The sequence below is a fragment of the Hydra viridissima genome, unplaced genomic scaffold (genome assembly GCF_058129835.1).
Source record: "Hydra viridissima isolate aposymbiotic clone 2 unplaced genomic scaffold, HvirCarnegie_v1 scaffold_7, whole genome shotgun sequence".
Taxonomy (NCBI): Eukaryota; Metazoa; Cnidaria; class Hydrozoa; order Anthoathecata; family Hydridae; genus Hydra; species Hydra viridissima.
The window spans coordinates 11,122,888-11,141,209 of record NW_028324306.1 but is presented as its reverse complement, the minus strand read 5'-3'; the positions used below and the strand labels follow the sequence as shown (position 1 = coordinate 11,141,209).

General features: G+C 27.9%; 1 protein-coding gene across 6 annotated transcripts; it reads right to left on the bottom strand.

The window, feature by feature from the left end:
* Nucleotides 1-1,309: 1,309 nt before the first annotated feature.
* Nucleotides 1,310-17,503, bottom strand: LOC145184637 (uncharacterized). 6 transcript variants are annotated; one of them, XM_090093117.1, is made up of 10 exons: nt 17,312-17,503; nt 16,497-16,686; nt 16,080-16,241; nt 10,929-11,139; nt 9,759-9,811; nt 8,805-8,913; nt 6,767-8,535; nt 6,239-6,610; nt 5,688-6,131; nt 1,310-1,833 (listed from the first exon to the last, which is right to left on the bottom strand). In XM_090093117.1, exons 2-10 carry the CDS (start codon nt 16,576-16,578, stop codon nt 1,823-1,825), a joined length of 3,213 nt encoding a protein of 1,070 aa, XP_089949243.1. In that variant the 5' UTR covers nt 16,579-16,686; nt 17,312-17,503; the 3' UTR covers nt 1,310-1,822. The 6 variants fall into 6 exon arrangements, with proteins under 6 accessions (XP_089949243.1, XP_089949244.1, XP_089949242.1 ...); XM_090093118.1 differs by having other exon boundaries at nt 16,410-16,686; nt 17,312-17,492; XM_090093116.1 differs by lacking the exons at nt 16,080-16,241; nt 16,497-16,686; nt 17,312-17,503 and adding exons at nt 11,568-11,921; nt 13,069-13,088.
* Between the last annotated feature and the right edge of the window lie 819 nt (nt 17,504-18,322).

Here is an 18,322-nt window from a genome sequence, read left to right as displayed (position 1 = left end):
AATCACTTTCCATTGTTCCACTGAATAATTTAAATGCTCTTTGCACCATTTTTTTCGTTTTAGACGATCGGTTAACGACAACACAGGCTTTCTTACAGCATGAAACGAATTTAATTCTTTTTTGCGTAATAACTTATTTATTGTCGTACGACTTACTGTTTTCTCTACAAGCGAACTATCTGCACTCAAAGCTGATACTCCTGCTTTTGGGTTGCGTCTGCTTAGCGTATAAAGCATGTTTTCATCGCGAGCTGACAGTTTTTTTGGACGCCCAATTCAAGGTTTATCATTGACACTACCAGTCGATAAGCAATTTTTTATTGTTGTGCGAACGCTGAATTCAGAAATATTAAAGTGTTTGCCGATTTGTCGATTGCTCATTTTCATTTTATGCATGCCAATGACTTGCCATTTGGTTTTCGATATGATCTTTTGACAAAGTTTTTTCAGTTGAAAATGGTTGAAGGTTGAATCAAATCGTAGACGCAGTTTTTTTTGCAAAATAAAATAAAAATAAAGATGCAAATACGGTATGCTAACGATAGCAGGCTGTTGAGTGATGAAAATGCGAACTGTAAGAAAAAATCAATCAATTAACAAGAGTTACAAGTTTTCCAATCAGAGTGCGTTTAAACTTTATTTCAAAAAATTGAAAGGACTTATTTGCTCCGTTAATTTTCTCATCACCCTCCACCTTCTTTATGGTACCGTTATATATATATTTTTCTCTAAATAGATAAATTAAACCATTAGTATAAATAAACATAAAAAATGCGGACCACATCTCATTAATTTATCGGGTTATCATTTCTTAAAAGAATTATACACGTTAAAAAAAAAAGTGCGTTAAAACTTTCTGTACAAGGTGTGTATTTGTGTATATATATTACTGTTTTGACAAACAAAATATATATATATACATATACATATGTATACATATATAAATAAATATATATATATAAAACAGTAATCGTTTGTATTTTTTAAATGTAATTTGGTCGGACCTAGCGTTATCATATTAAGCTAAAACCGTGACCAACTGCCACGAGGCCCGTGACATCAATTTTGTTAAAAAAGTTGATAATCCTCCAGCTGTGCAGGAGTATGGCCCAATCGAAGATTTTTGGGCTATTTTGAAGGGCAAACTATGAGGCAAGCAAACTGTTAACTGGCAAGCAAAATGTTAAACAACTAATAAACCTGAAAAAAATGGACTTTGACGTTGTATTTTCATTTTTTGGGTCAACTCGTATTAGAGTTGGTCGAATCCGAAGAAATGGAAAAACTGGTTGAATAATTCAAATTGAAATAAAGAACTTAAAACTCTATTTTTTTCTGGTTAACAAATTCAAATCTGAGCTAACTGTAAAAAATACTAATTAAAAACAATATGAAATATTATTTCCAAAGTTTACTCCACGTTTTCAGGTACACGCCGTAGTTCAGTATAGCGTATTTTGGATAGATAAACGTTCTTGGGCGCTCACATCGTTAAAAATAATTCTTCTTAAGTAGCCATCATTTTCAAGAAAAACGAAATTCTTTATTTGGTTGACTTCAAACAAAAAATCGTCATGCGAACATATGCACATAAAATATGCGAACATAAAAGATAATTTTTGTGATTAACTCTACTTCAATATATTTCGCTCCTTAATAATCTCTAGAATAATCAAACGCCCAGCGTTTTTTAAGAGCCATTAAAAATATTTTTTAGTTCTACTAGCTGCAGATGCCGCAATCTCGAGCTTTTCTAAGACATACCGACCTCATGTTTGTTCTCACCAATATAATCGTCTAACTTCTTGGAATATTTCACTAACTAAAAATTAGCTAGACAAAAAAAAAAGATTTCATTTCAACAAATTCATTACATACATACATACATACATACATACATACATACATACATACATACATACATACATACATACATATATATATGTATATATATATATATATATATATATATATATATATATATATATATATATATATATATATATATATATATATATATATATATATATATATATATATATATATATATATATATATATATATATATATATATATATACATACATACATATAAAATACTTAATGAATTTATACAATACTATTTATACCACAAATGATATCTAAGCATCGTTCATTGGTTTTTTAGTTTTTAACTAACAGCAACGATTATAGTACCAACTTTTACATCAATCGTTTGAAATCGAATAAAATAATTTGTATATTTAGACATACAAAGCTAAAAGATTCATGAAAAAAAATTGCGATACCTCGATTCCTAAAGTTATTTCGTTTTAACCTTTCAAGATATTGCGCAAATTTGATACACGTTTTTTTTTGTTTTTTTTTACAAGAAACTTTTTTATGAGAAACTAGAAGCCCTAGAATCTTAAGAAACTATTACTACTAAGTTACTTCTCGATAAGAAACTTATTAAGAGTTCGAAGAATATTTTCTAATTTGTTTTCTATTAAGGGACAAACCTGAGGATTGTATTACATTGAATGATATTGATGGAATTCAGATAATTTTAGTTGACAGCAAAACATTTTATCTTACTTTTTAACGTTTTTAGATTTCATTTTACGTACTTTTTCTCTCCTTTGATACTTAACTCTTAAGCAACTTTTAGTTACTAGAGTTGTAAAAAAGCACCCTTAAAATAAGAAACTTTTAGTACTAGCTCATTTATTTAGTTTCTTACAAAAAAAAAAAAAAAAAAAAAAAAAAAACGTATTCAATTAAAACCGTTAAACTTATTTTTATAAGAAGTTTTAAATAATAGATTTATGAATGTTGTTTCACACCAAACGCTTTTTTAACCGCATAAATAGTTCTATTTTAATAAAACTCAGAAAAATTGAGTTGTTTTACAAGACTGATTATAGAAGTTGGTTATCATTCGTTGAAAACTAAAAAACGATGCTTATATATATCATTTAACTATAAAATATTATATTATTAAACTATAAATATCATTTAACTATATTTTATTATATTATTACATTATATTAACTAAATTATATCATTTAACTATAAAATATTATACATCATTTAACTATAAAACTACCTATTTGTTTTTGTGGATTAAAGTGCTAAAAGGTCCAATGTCCAAAATTAATTAATTTGAGTTATTGTCTCTCTAATACTATAAATAAGATATTTTATTTAGTGTACCTAAGGCCAATGTTCAGCTCTTATATTCTTCTGAGATAGAGATTCATTCAAAGCTATAATTGACCAATTGTAATGTATTAAGAATCTTGAAGGAGCTTTTTTTAAAGATCTTTTAAAAAATCTTTTTAAATGGGTGTCAGAATTATTTTATCGGTTGTTTTTAATGAATAAAAAATGCTTTTGAAAACAAGCACTGGCGCACTGATATCAAAGCTTACAAAATGACAAAAACTCGCAAAATATAAGCAATCAAACAATTCAAAAAACTAAAAAAATTCAAAACAAAAAACTAACGAACCTTATAAACTTAAATGATATTTCACTTTTAAAATTCCGATGGGCACACACAGAAGTTAAAAACATCCAATTTTCAAATGCTGCCAAACACATGCTAATCAAAGCATCGTCTTCACAAAAAACTAGTATAATTTGAAATGTAAAGATTTGTCATCATAATTTGAAATTGATTTTGATTAAAATGCACGTGATTAATGAATTTTAAAAGGTTTTATTAACAACAAAAAAACGGCTGAATGGATTTTTTTGACAAACTATTCTTAAGTTACTATATAAATTTTCCAGATTTTTCTAAATTTTCCGAAAATAGCATTACATACTATATTCACAAATATAAAATTTTTTGGTCATTTTCTTTTTTTTTTTTTAAAAAAAAGGTTTTTATTGGCTTTTTAAATCGTATGAAGAAGTAGATGCTGTAAATAGCAAAACCAGCAAGTGTGTTTACACACTTTGACAGCCTATTCTTTGTTTAATTTTTTTCTAGCCATAAGTCAATTTTTTCCTTGAATTCAATTAGATTAACTGAATTAACTGTCTCTAGGGAGATTTTTCCAGTTAGTTGGTGCTCTGTTAAATAGAAAATTGTGCCTAGAAGTAAAATTGGTTATAACTATCATATCACAAGCTATATCCAATTATTGAAGGTTCTGTTTTGAATGTGAAATATTTTGCCAGCTGAACTTGTTCTAAATTATTAAACAACTTATAGAGCTAAAACAGATTGCCTCTTTCTCGTCTCTTGTAATATTTAATCACCTTAGCTGTTCTTTGTATGTTGATTTTCTCAGACTATTATTCATTTGAGTTACTCTGTGTTGACCTTTTTCTAATGCCCATTTCAATCCACTTTAGAAACAATCCTCTAATACCATAGCCTTCCAACTTTAGTAATGGTCTTTTATGAGGAACAGTCAGAAGCTTTAGCTAAATTCAATAGTATTTCATCAATTGGGATGTTATTTGATAGATAATAATGATATGAAGTCTAACATTTCCAATAGATTTGTTGTACACGACTTACTTTTCATAAATCCATGTTGTTCTTTGCAAATTACTTTATTGTCATATAGATGTTTTTCTAAACATGACCTAAGTATGCCTTCCAATATTTTACATGGAACAGATGTGAGTAACACTGGTCCAAAATTGCCTGAATCAAGTTTATCACCTTTCTTAAATACTGGTGTGATGTTGGAAGATCTCCACTGTTTTGGCAAGCTAATTTTTGCTAAAGATGTTAATGTTTATTAAAGATGCTTTAGATGTTAATGTTAAGGGATAACCGATTGAACACGCAAAAAATTTTAATACAATAGAATTTATTAAATCAGCTCCACGTGTTTTTGAAATATCTAATGCGCTTAATCTTTTGGCTGCTTCATCAAAACTTATCAAAGTATGTTTAATGTCGAATTCAGGTAATGAAATCTTAAAAAAAAAACCTTCCTAGCTATTGATTTCATTATCTTTTACTCCAAGATTTTAATAATTATAAATGACTTCCTTATTTTTGACTGGTATAAAAAGAGCTTTTTTTTTTCAAATGATCTTTAAAAAAACAGTATGAAAAAAAATATAGCAGTATGAGCAAAAAAATGGTTGAAGACATCAGTACTGTAAAAAGATAGGAAGAGGAACCCAAACTTCAAGTATCAAAAAACCAGTTTAAAGTAAGATTGGTTAGTGGAAAAGGTAAAGCCTGCTAAAGAATACAAAATGATAGATAGAAGGAAGAACTTTACTCACATCTAATCCCTCCCAAACTATATTAAGCATATCACAATCTGTCAAAACTTTTTTCAAAATACTCTCAAATTTTGAAAAAGTCAGAGTTGTTCAGAAAAAAGAAAGACTAAAAGGTGTTTTCTCTAACGATCAAATGGGAAAGCATGGGAACCAACATAAAGCAATTTTTCAAATAAATAAATTAGTTCAAAATAATTAGATCATTTTGTTGTTGTACAATTTAATTGCAATTAGTGGAAATCTTTAAACAGCTGTAGCTAAAAATCAATATTTTGGACTTTGGCCCATTAAGCACCAAGCTAGAGATATGCATATATGTACATATATACACACACAGGCATGTATATATATATTTGTGTGTATGGGTGTGTGTGTGTGTGTGTATATGTGCATGTCTTATATTTGTGTGTGTGTCTTATATTTCAATATAGAATATAAAAGGTCTACCTTTTAGTAGCTTTCTTTTCATTAGTTTATTCTCCTCTTTTGCCTCAAGGAGTTCCTTCTCCAGAGACTCTCTTTGTTCAGTTATCAATGACATTGCTCGAATAAATCCAAGTCTATCTTCTTCACATTGACGTAACTTATCTAATATTTCAGCTTTATCATCACGTACCTTTTTTGAATTTTCTTCTAGTATAGAGTTTTCTTGCTCAAGTGCTTGAATTCTCTGCACTAAGAGTTCGTTTTCTTTCTTCGCTGTTTTTAACTCCATTTCTGAATCAACATTAGTTAACTTAGTGTCCAGATTGCACAATTTATTAGTTAGTTTTTCCACATCTGCCTTTGAAATCTCACAATCATATTCAAGGTCTGCATTTAATTTCTCTAAACGCAGTTTATCTTCAGTAAGTTGTTCAATGATTGATAAATATGAGCGAATTTCTGCACCTATTTAATTCCAATTTTAAAAAAACCTAGTTAAAATTGTTTTAAGATATATGAATAGTAAAAAAAAATTTGAGCAAAAACAAGTAATTTACACAAAGAATTCTTACTTGACGATGTACAATGTGAGCATTTCTCGGATATTAAACTACTCAAACTTTCACTATGAGAAATTAAACTAGCAGGACGTGATTTTGCATTTTTAAGATCATCTAGTTCAGCTAAAAGGCTGTTATTTCTTTCTACTTGTTTGCATAGTGATTCCAGCATGGCAACTCTCTCACATTCCAACCTTTCTTTTGTTTTTGATACTTCTTGGAACCGAATAATCAATTCTTCAGGGTTGTTTATACAGATTGTTTCATCACAAAACGAATGTGAAGCTTTTGGTTCCTGTGTCATTTCACAAAAAGAGTCTGTTCTTGAACTTTCATTGAAAGAGCCAGTTTGTGATTCATTGTTCTCCTGATCATAATCTTCACCTTTAAAAATAACAACAACAAAATAAAGAAAACTTTTTTGAAACATTTTTAATAAACTAAAGCACTTTTTATGCTACTTTTTTATGAATAGTTGTATATAGAAAAAATATTTTACATTATATACTTAATTTTAAACAGTAATAACACAAAGTTTACTATCATATTCTGTTTCTGTTTCACTTTCATCATCTGATAATTCCTCATCTGCAGAAGTATTGACTTCAGTCTTACTCACTTCTCGTGACCGCTGCGAGGCTTGTAGGTTAAGGAAACTCATGAGCAGTTGCTGTTTATCTTGATGAAGTCTGTTAACTTCATTTTCTAACACATCCAATCTTCCTTTAGTTTCATCCAATTCTTTTTTCATGAGTTCTTTCTCCTTGCTACAATCACACTTTTGCATGACAGGCTGCTGCATAGATTTAATTTCCATTCTTGAGGAAAGAGCAAACTTTAGATATCTAACTTCCTCTTCTAGTTCTTCACGGTCCTGCTTAATTGCCTCATAATCATCTTGTAGCTTACGAGTTGGACTCAAATGAGCAACAATCTGCCTACCAATTATTTCAGCTTGCTCTTGAAGATCTTCTGCTTCTGTATCTTTTGACACATGATCTTCTCCAAGCTTTTCTTGTAACTCCATAGAAAGCTTATCAAGAAACTTCTTGAAAGCATCTTGATTAGCTTCCATATGAACAGCTTCATGTTGGAGCTGTGAGAGCTGTAAAGAGACATCTTCAAGCTCCTTTTGTAAATACATGTGTTCAGCTTTTAAATCTTCTGATAAAAGAGAAACTTTTTTAAGATCTTCTAATGTCTCACGATGCTTTTTTTCAATTTCATTTCGACTTATATCAGCGTCTTCTTTAGCTTTAGAGATTATTTTTATTGTGTTACTTAATTCCATATTTTCATGTTCTCGAAGAATAGCAGCTTCTTGAGTGGCACGATATTCATTCTGAAGTTTCTCAAACTTCTTATCAAGTTCAAATAACTCAGCCCTAGTCTCATCATGTGATTTTTCACTTTTCATTACATCAATTAGATCAGACATAACTGTATTTTCCAATTTACCTCTAGCTGAATGGTAATCAAATTCAAAGAGTTCCTGAAATGACTTTTGTTCCTCTGATATTTGTTTGTTAAGTTTTTCAATTTTTTTTTTTAAAACTTCTTTTTCTTCTTTTAGATCTTCAACTGTGCGTTCAGCATGTTGCAGCTGTGCAGTAAGGGTCATACACTTGATATGCATTTTTTGCATTTCTTCATCTAGACGGTGACGCTCATGAATAAATTTTGTGCGCTCCTGAACTAAACTATCAGTTTCATAAGTTGAGCAGGATTTTTCTAACTCAGGCTGTGGCGATAAATTATTTTCAAGTAACCTAGCTCTTGACTGTCCAAATTCTTTAATCTTAAGAGATTTTCCACGTAACTCATAAATTTGATTTAGTAGTTCTGCACGTTCTGTTTTTAAACTTTTGTTCTCCCCTTCAAAACGCAAAAGCCTACGCTCATGCCACTGTATTTTTGTTTCAAGTTCTTCTTTTTCAGACATAGATTGTCTTTTTTCTCTTTCCATTTTTTTTGTGAAGGAAATATAAGAATCAAGTTCTTTGCGAGAAGCAAATAGTTTTTCTTTTAGGGAAACAATTTCTTTTTCAACAAAAACCTTTTCAGCAATATTTTCAGCAATACTTTCTGCACTACTTTTTTCTACTTTTAAAATTTCATACATACGCTCACGCACTGAACTTTCATACAAATCAGCTTTTTTCAGAATCTCACGCAGTGCTGTTATCTCCACATTAGAGAGATGGTAATCTCGCTTGAGACGATCTAAACTGTTATTTGCTTTTGGAATTTCAGGGAGATCCGGAAGAGATTCATTAAGATCAAAAGATCTTTGAGAATGACTCACTTTTCTAAGAAAAAAAATGAAAATTACCTAATATGTGAGCTTTTTCTTTTAATATAAAATTTATTATGTTGAAAGAAATAATTTACATATTAGGTAATTATTATAATAGCAATACATTAAATTCCTTAAGGTAAAAAAATTTATATTTTATATTACACATTATTACTTTGCATGTCTACACATTACTACTTTGCATGCAACAACAAATTATAAATAGCTTAGAAATAATCACCATACTGCCTATCAATTACAACTAAGATTACATTTAGTTACCTTTGAGTCATTATTGGCGATGACATGCTATAGACAGAGATAGATGGTTTTAAATCAAGGGCTACAGACATTGCATTGTTTTGCAAAGAGGAGATTTCTGAATCCAATGCTGAAAAATAAATATTTTCAGTGTTTTGGTATTAGAATTATGCAATTTAACAAACTGTTATGCAAAATGATTCCAATGTGCTCCTTGCTATTATTCAAACATGTTAACTATATATTAGATTGAAAGATTTCTAGAAGAAAATAAAAAAAGCACTCAATTTTTCTTCTTAAAATTTATTTCTAATATCTTTAGCCTTGTCTTATTCTTTTAGTACCATGGAGGTTATCAAAAAATAAGACACAATCACTACAAATATACTAAAAAATGGATTGTATTTTCAATAACCTAAAATAACAAAACTAATATCTTGGTGTATTCTTTGAAATATTTAAGAAAACATTTAAAAAAAAATTATCACATGATAATTTACATAATTATATAAGAAATTTACATAATTATGTAAGAAATTCACATAATTATATAAGAAATGATTGTGTATAAAAATTTATAATAAGAAAATAGAAAAAAGTAGAAAAACAAATAGAATAACTAATAAAAGAAAAACAAAAAAAAAAAACAAAAAAAAAAAAAACAATGTAAAATAAATTTTAATAGATTTTTTTTTAAAAAAAAAAAAGCTTTTACTGCCTTAAATGTTCTGTTACAAATATGAACTTGTACTATATTCAATGCCTTTTTTTACAAGCAGTAGTAATGAAAAAAGCCCTTTTGTTACATTTTTTATTTAAAGCTTTTAACATATGATGCTGTTAAAAAAATTATACATAAATGCTATTTTAAAAAGGAAATATTCTGAGTTTGTTTGAAAGCCTATTCAATAAAAGCAAAATAAAATTAAACCATAAAAAATGAGTTTAAAATTTGACAAAATTAACCTCACTTACTGATATCATTAACCTTTAGTATTCCCTCATTGCCTCTTGTGAGAAGCATATCACTGAAAAAGAAAATTACCTTTTTATAACATATTTCTATAAAAAAACAATAAAATTATATATATATATATATATATATATATATATATATATATATATATATATATATATATATATATATATATATATATAAGTTGTTAAAATAACAAATATATTTATCTTTTTGTTTTCCTTTTAATATTCTTACCACAGAAAAAAAACATAATCCTTCCTTTAATACAAATTATTGAACTCACACTATTTGCATAGCATGTTCATCATTTGAAAGATGAACTTTGCTTAAAGTAGGAGATCAAAAAGAATAAAAGTACAAAGAGTTTAGATGATCAGCTTAATGAAGTTTATTTAATCAAACAAGTCCATTGTATAGAAAGTTTTATTTATCTTTAACACATAAACAAAACAGAAAATAGTTTTACTTGAAAATTTTTAAATAATTAGACAGTTTACCAATAAAAACAATTTTTTTTTTAACTTAGGAGAAATGTTTTAAATTTATCTATCTTATTGATGTTTGATACTTTTAAACCAGCACACATGCACACTCACACACCCATACATGAGGTGAATGTTTATGCAAATATATGGATAAATATTATATATAATCTCATACTTTTTGCTCTTATCTAGAAACTCAAGCATTCAAAAAATTGTTAACTTAAATTTTTATTATTAGCACTGAAAAGGATTAAGATCCACTGACTAATGAATGATTATGACTTAGCATATCCTGAAAAATATTTGCAGTCATTTGCAATGTGTTTTGTAACATTCTCTTAACTACAAAATATATTGATATTAACATGTAAAATAATTTTAATATTTATTTAAGAATCATAAACTATAAATATGATCATTACTATTTTTTCATTAAGTACTGTTTATAACTAGTTTTTAAAGTAACTACTAATACTATAGTTTACATTTATGTAAGCTACAGAATAATTTATATATGGTGGGCATAAACAAAATAAATAAAAAAAAAAGAAAAGATTAATTCTATATTGTGTGTAAAGAGTATAAGCCAATCTAGATTAGAGCTACTAGTTGATAGATAGGGATTTTGCTTAAGGCAAACAATTCTTTTTGACCGAAAACAATAAATCCAAATAACAATACCTTTGGTCAACTCTGTAGTTATTGTGTTTTTCAGTCTCATTTTGATCAAAAGAAGCCTTGTCTGAGGTATTTTTACGTGAGTTCCTTTTTCTTGTATCAGAGGACGATGAGCTTCCTTCAAACGAAGATTGCGATTTGGAACTCGACCTTTCAGAGGAGATCCATTGCTTTCTTCGTATACTTCCACTACGCGATTCCTTTTTGTTGTCAGCTATGACAATAAAATCAAATATTAAAGTCTACTTTGCTGAAATACATTAAATGGTAAAAAGATTCCGTTTTTATAGCTGAAAATCAAAGATGGATTTTAAGGTATAACCAAAAAGGTCTTAAAATTTTTATCCCTTAAATCTTATATTAATACAATAAACACAAAGAGAATTATAAATAAATCAATGTTAAATCTGAGGGAAAAAAAAAAGTTAATTCAAGCATTATCACGGTTATCTCAAATCCATTTTCTGTTCCTTTAAGTAAATAATGAACTATAAAATGTCATCAAATATTTTTTATTTTGTAAATTTTGGTATTCTACCTGTCAAAAAAAAAAAAAAAAATACTTTGTTAAAGAAACGAAAAAAAGAATGTTTAGTTTTGGGTCAACATAATTATCATTTGGACAGGAGAAGTTATTCTCACCATTAACACTACTGTCATTTGTTTTGTCGTTAGCGTACTTTTGGTTCGCACAATGATTATCATTTAAATGATTTTTGTTGTTGAAGAGTTGCTTTGAATTACTCTGAATGTTGAGAGAAACTCTGCGTAAGCGACGTCTCCTTCTGCTGTCAGAATCAGAGTCAGAATTACTGCTGTCGTTAGCATTGTCGTTAATTATGCTATGTTTTCTTCTAAGTAGCCGCTCATAGATGCTGGCATTAAGTGGGTTTACGTAATTATTACATGGTTGCAATTGTTTTTTTTTATCACTGCTCCTTACTCCATTATATATACTTGAAAGATCCATTGGTTTCTCTCCAAATATTATAAAATCTACGGAAAGTTATCAATTACCAACACTTTGCAAACGTTAACATAATACTAAATAGCCTTTACTTTCCGCTTTAACATTAATGGAAAAAAATCAAAAAACTATAGATTTATAGTATATAAACTTTTTAGACGAAGCTAAAATCCTTTTTTTGTAATGTAAAAACTGATTATCAAAACTTTGAGGGTTGGAGTGCCATAAATGTTTCATAAATACTGCATGTTTAAGAGTTGTGCATAATGGACAATATGAGTGCATCATGGACAACTCATAAATGTAAAAGCAGACTAATGTGCAAACGATTTTAACAAGGATGCGGATATGAATAATGAAGATGGTTATGTGAGCTTAATCAACTAAAACCATCATTAAATCAATAGAGTATCAAGAACAAATAGTTTTTTTTGTTTTTGTTATTGATGTTGTTGTTGTTGTTGTTGTTGGTATTGTTTTTGTAAGTGTTAAAAATGTTTTTTTATTGATTGTCGTTAAATTAAAAAAAGGAAACTCACCTAACGCTCTCGAAAAGGACCGATAACTCATTTTTATATAAGTTACATTATTGCTTAACTAATGTTCATAAAAGATGGTTTTTATTACAAAACACAAACTTTCATTACTTTAGAGAGACAACCTTTTAAATGATAAGATTTGTTTTTTGCAAATTCAAAAGTAAATATTTTTACGCAAACAGACTCTTGTTTTTTTAAATAAAATTAAAAACATACTTCACGTATGTATTAGATATCATATTACAAAAGTATACGTGAATTTTAAAAAGCATCCGATTGTCTGGGTGGAACGAACTGCTCTTTTGCTAAAACTCGGCTCTAGCTTTATATTAAAAAAACTAGCAGTAGTTCACATAAAGAAATACCCACAAAAATACTTATTAAGATATTTAATCACTATTTATCAGTTTGATCAATTTTTCTTTCTTTAATAAATCTTTCTTCTTTTTTTACAGTCACAAAAATATTACATTATTTTTATAGCCGGACTATTATTTTGTTTGCTTAGTTTATAAGGTTAAAGTTTTAAAATGATTGCTGTTCTCTTTTGAAAATTAATAGATCCAATTCGCGGTAGATTAATTTTAATTTGAAAAATGATAGATGAAAATTTGAAATATGAATATGAAAATCTGACCTGTAATGTCTTCACTTGGTTTGTTAAAGAGCTCTCAACAACAAAAACAATTTCATGAAACGCCTTATCCACATTCTTGTCTATTTCTGTCCTTTGATTTAAGACATAAATAAGTCATCACTAAATCAAAATCATTTTATAGTTTAGCTATTAGAAAGTAAGAACATGAAGAATCTGAGGGCAGGATATTTTTCTTGAAAGAATTTATTACAGGACTAAAGCATAAGATAAAATCTGTTTATATGTTGTTTTTAAACATTTTATTTCCGATGTTTGCAGTAATTTTCTAATTTTGTGATTTTATTTCCTAACCGCACAAAAAATGTATGATATATTTTAAAATTAAATCGTCTACGAGAGTTACTTCACATTATCCTTAGTGGAGAAACAATATTTTCTTTTTAAATCAGCGAGAAACGAGCTCCAATAAAAAGATTCACAGCCTACTATGAGGACAGTGATGGCAATTTACCAAAAAAATCCATTATTTCAACTAAAATATTTCTCCAAGCTTATAAAACGATGAACAATCTTTCTGTAAAAAGATGATAAAAAAATATTTTAGGTGAAAATCTAAACTTTTGTAATGAATAAAAACTTTAAATCAAAAGTATTGATAAGCCTATTATGTCTAATGCATATTAACTCTTCATGCATTTTTGCTGAATTTTTCTTACTTCATTAATTCTCTTTTACTTTAGTAATAGAAATCCCTTAATAAGAAAAGTTAGTCGGAAACGAATAAACTGTATTAAAAGCTGGAAACTTTTTTAAAAGGATGACGTCACATTATAATACCCTAAACTTACATTTCAACGCGGGTAACGCGGGTTTAAAAACACTAATATCTAGCAATAAAATCTTTAAAAGACCTTTCCCAAACTTCTGTAAAAAAACATATCCAAGGATAAGTAAATATTTATCCTTAGATAGAGATTTTATTTGTTGATAACTGCTAACGATAATTTAAATCGGTAAAAAATTTTTGCAAGCCTTTTTTAATTCTTAATGCTTTTACAAAAATGAGATGTAAATGCTGTTGTCGTTGCTGTTGTAATTAATGTTGTGGTTGCAAAATTTTTTTAGGATTCTGTAAATTTTATTGTTGCTGTAGTTAATGAATTTGTTGATTTTATAGTGGGTGTTGAAATTGGTTTGTTGTTGGCTGTTAATGTAAATGTTGTTGTTCTTGTGAAATTGTCTTTGCTGTTAGTCATGTGCGTCAGCAGTGTTTATATGAATTAAAATTACAATCGAAAATAACTTTTAAAATATCCGTTGGTAATAGCAACAGACCAGGTATTTCAAGAACAAATTTTCAAAACTAGATATAACTCTCGCTTTTATATCATTCCATAAAAATCTTTGCTTTTCTGCCATTAAAAAATATGCAAAACAATTTAAAACAACAACTCTGCCATCATCTCAAAGAACCAAAAAATTAAAGAGATCAGGGAGACCTCCTCTTTAAAACTAAAGTATTGCGCTTGTAACAGACTGAAGACTATTTATTATACTAAAAGCCGACCAGCAGATTATACTGAGATAAACAATGTTAGTGTTTAGTAACGGCACTTAGTATTAGATAAGTTACGCTTCATTAACGACGCAAATTTTACAAAGATAGGATCAAAATAGAGGCCTATATTAGATGCAAAAGTATTTTTCTATAAGCTGAAGTTTCAATTAAACCGCATTTTTACGTAGTTTTCAGATATCAAACATTTTTTCAGAATCTTTTACAGCCAAAAAAAAAACGAAAAATGGAATGTAAAGATTCATTTTTATTCTTCAGAAATTTTTTATTTCTGTTTTAATTGATATTTAAAAGGCAAAATGTTTTGTTTTATTTATTTTTTACAACAAACAGACATTCCTGCTGTAAGCCGAAATAGCCATTATCTGAAAATTTACTAATTATTGCATTCTTTTCTGATCAAAATCTCATCGGGGAATAAAAAAATTTACAAAATGGATTTGATGTAAATTTCTGCATTTTCTATGAAAAAAGTTATTAGTCGTTGCATGGCAATGAAGTGTTTTTTTTCGTTGAAGTATTACTTAAAATTAATACCACATTATTTGTACTCTAAGAATCACATCAAAGAGAAAGAAGCCCACAATCCCACTTAACATATTGACAATTAGAAAGCGCTTTTGTCAAAAAGCGGCGCAATCTATTTAACAAGTCCTAGAAAAAATATACTAGATAATTATACATATACAAGCATATATATGTCAGTATAAATAAGTGTATATTTATACTGACATATATATACAAGTATAAATATACAGGTGTAAATATTTAAGTATATAGATGCGTGTATGAGTGTATGTGTGTGCTTTATTTTATTGGGTTAATTTATTAAAACTTTATAAGCTCCATAAGTTGTAAGATATGAACGAAAGTTGTAAGTTTTTAGGATCCACTTTTTTGCAAGCATAAAGTGCTTAATTCATGAATAGCTGTTTAGTGGGAATTGGTGTATTAACAACAATACCGAGATTAATGTTAACAGATGCAATATTAACAGCTATGTCCTTGGACAAAAAGTTCTTTAAAAATCTTTGTCATAGAGTTTTTTTAAGATTCATATAGAATTCGGCTTTAAACTTTACAGAGCATCTTTTTTTAAAACTTTATAAAACTTTACAGAACATTTTGTCCAGAGGAATTAGATTAATCCAGGGATTTAGCCAGATGTAATAGAAATGAGTAATGGAGCGAAACATCTATATCTAAATCTTTGCTTTTAAAACCATATTGTTGTTTTTTTTAAATATAGCTAAAATTTTCATTTTTCGTTTTGACGCTAGTTATAAGCTATTTATAACTAAAATTGTTAAGAGACTAAGAAATAACAAAGTTATTTTATTTTTTTTAAAAACTCAAGACTTACTAAAACTTGTTTCGTCAGATTGAAGATAAAAAGATTATTTGAAATGAATTGTAAAATAGAAAACAACTTCTTCATCAGTCTTACATATAGTAGAACGAAAACTACACTCACCTGAAGAACAAAATCTTTTGCAAAATTTGTTTTCCGTTACATCTGTTTCAAGAACAAGTTTTTCTGTCTTTACTGGTTTTATCTTTTGAATATTAAAAGGGCTCAATATTTTTCTGTTATTATCGCATGTTATTTGGTAAGAAGCCTTTGCCTTGGAAGGAACTAAACATACATTTATGACTTCAAGTAAAACAAGGCGTTTAAGTCTAAGCACAAACTTGTAAAGTCATTTTGTAAATTTTTATCTTTTTAAACTGTTATAGCTGCTTCATTGTTAGAAATAAAATTATTTGTTATTTCAAAGTGAGTTAAATCATTTAAAAAGATTACATTTCATTTACGAATTGGTGCATAAAAAACCGCATAATTTGAGTCGTCTGTTCTTCATGCTTAATTGCTTCTAATAATTTGTCTTACCAAGTATTGAAAACAAATTGAACTTCAAGCCAGTTACATAATCTCTATCTATATCTGTTTCTTTCGAAGCACTAGCAAACATATTTTAGTTAGTTTTCAGGCGTATAATCTAAATTTGATGGGGTGAATGCTCCCAATGCTCTTTTTACTTCCGAATTCAAAGCTGATTTCAGGAAAACGTCCTTGGTATCTAAAAAAGTTATTCTTTGAAAATAATATTTTGTATTTGATATTTCAGAAACCATTGTTTTGTGACAAATTGCACGAATTCTAAAACTACTAATATTAATATCTCTAATTATCAGTTGAAAAAAAATTTTGTTGCAAGGAAATATGCTGATTATTCTCGTGTGAATTGAAAAGTTCCGGGGGCGTCTTTCGTTGGCATTTAAACTTTATTTTTAAATCAACAATAACATTAAGCGGCCGTGTTCTCTCAATAGAATATCGACGCTTTCAATTTATTTGCCTTAGTGATATGAAAATATAAAAGTTCTTGACAAAATAACATGTAGTTCGATCCTTATTCTAAGAAAGTTACTACTTATGAACGAACTTTTTACGAAAGGAAAATAATTGTTTTTGTTAACAGCTCAAGGATGACGGGAGTAATAAAAAACATAAATTAATAAGAAAATCAAACACTTTTAAAACTAACTTAATGACTATTTTTGTAATGTATTTCTAAATGGAGGAAAGAGGCAACCCGTTATTACTCGAGTGGTTTCATCAACGCATTCTATTTTTACAAAGCAAAAACGATATGCAAAGTTTTAAAGATGTTGAAAAATAGATAAAATATAAAAAATAAATACCTATTTTATAAAAAATTAAAATAGAAAAAAAATGATGAAATCGTTTTCTTCCTTTTAACAAACCATTAGTTGTTGTCTATCTTTATCACCTTCGATCACAAAAACTTTTCGATTTCATAAAATTTCTAAAAAACTTGAACGTCATGACTCTTATCGACTACTTGTCATATTCTTACACAAATAGCTTTTTACAATATTTTAACTTTGATCGTTTGTTAAAAAAGATGTTAGTCTTGACTTAATTACTCCAAATTTATAAAACGTTATTTGGATATTGCGACTTTTAAAAAGTAAAGACACGCGATCAAAATCTCAAAATTAATTTAAATACTAGTGAACAGAGTATTACTCACCTTTATGCATGGAAAAATTATTTTAGTTTTGATAAGAAGTCTTTGCACTTATCTTATTACTCAAGGATAAGTTGAACTAGAAGAATTTTCTCAATTATTAAAAATGGTAACCTTAGTCGGCATCAAATCCAAAATAATACTGTTACCCAAAGTAATTATGGGATTTTCTAAAATAAATACAACAACATTAATCATAATAACAATAGATGACAAGTTGTCAGACATTAATCCATTGTAAAATCAATGTCCTTGACAAAATTAAGAAGAACATGAAAGCGTTTTAGGAAGACCAAAAAGATCCGCTGCTACTTATTACGTAATATGAAAAACATGATGGGAGATTTTTGTAAACGATTTACAGTATAATCGTGAATCTCAAAAATAATATTTTGTCGTCGTATCTTTTATTTTAATTTCTTTTGTATTAAAAAGTGTGAACTAAAACTCGTTCTTTTTCTGACTTTATGAAAACAAAAAAAAACAGTTAGATATAGTTTTATTTAAAACAAAGGAATTTTCCAGGGACTGAACGTTTTTTTGTTAAAGAAAGGTTCGTTATAATTAAAAAATTCGTTAAACGTTCGTTTTATCATGTTAATATATTTTATTATTTTTGTTTTGAACAAAAATGACCTTGAAAAAAATAAAGCATCGTTTA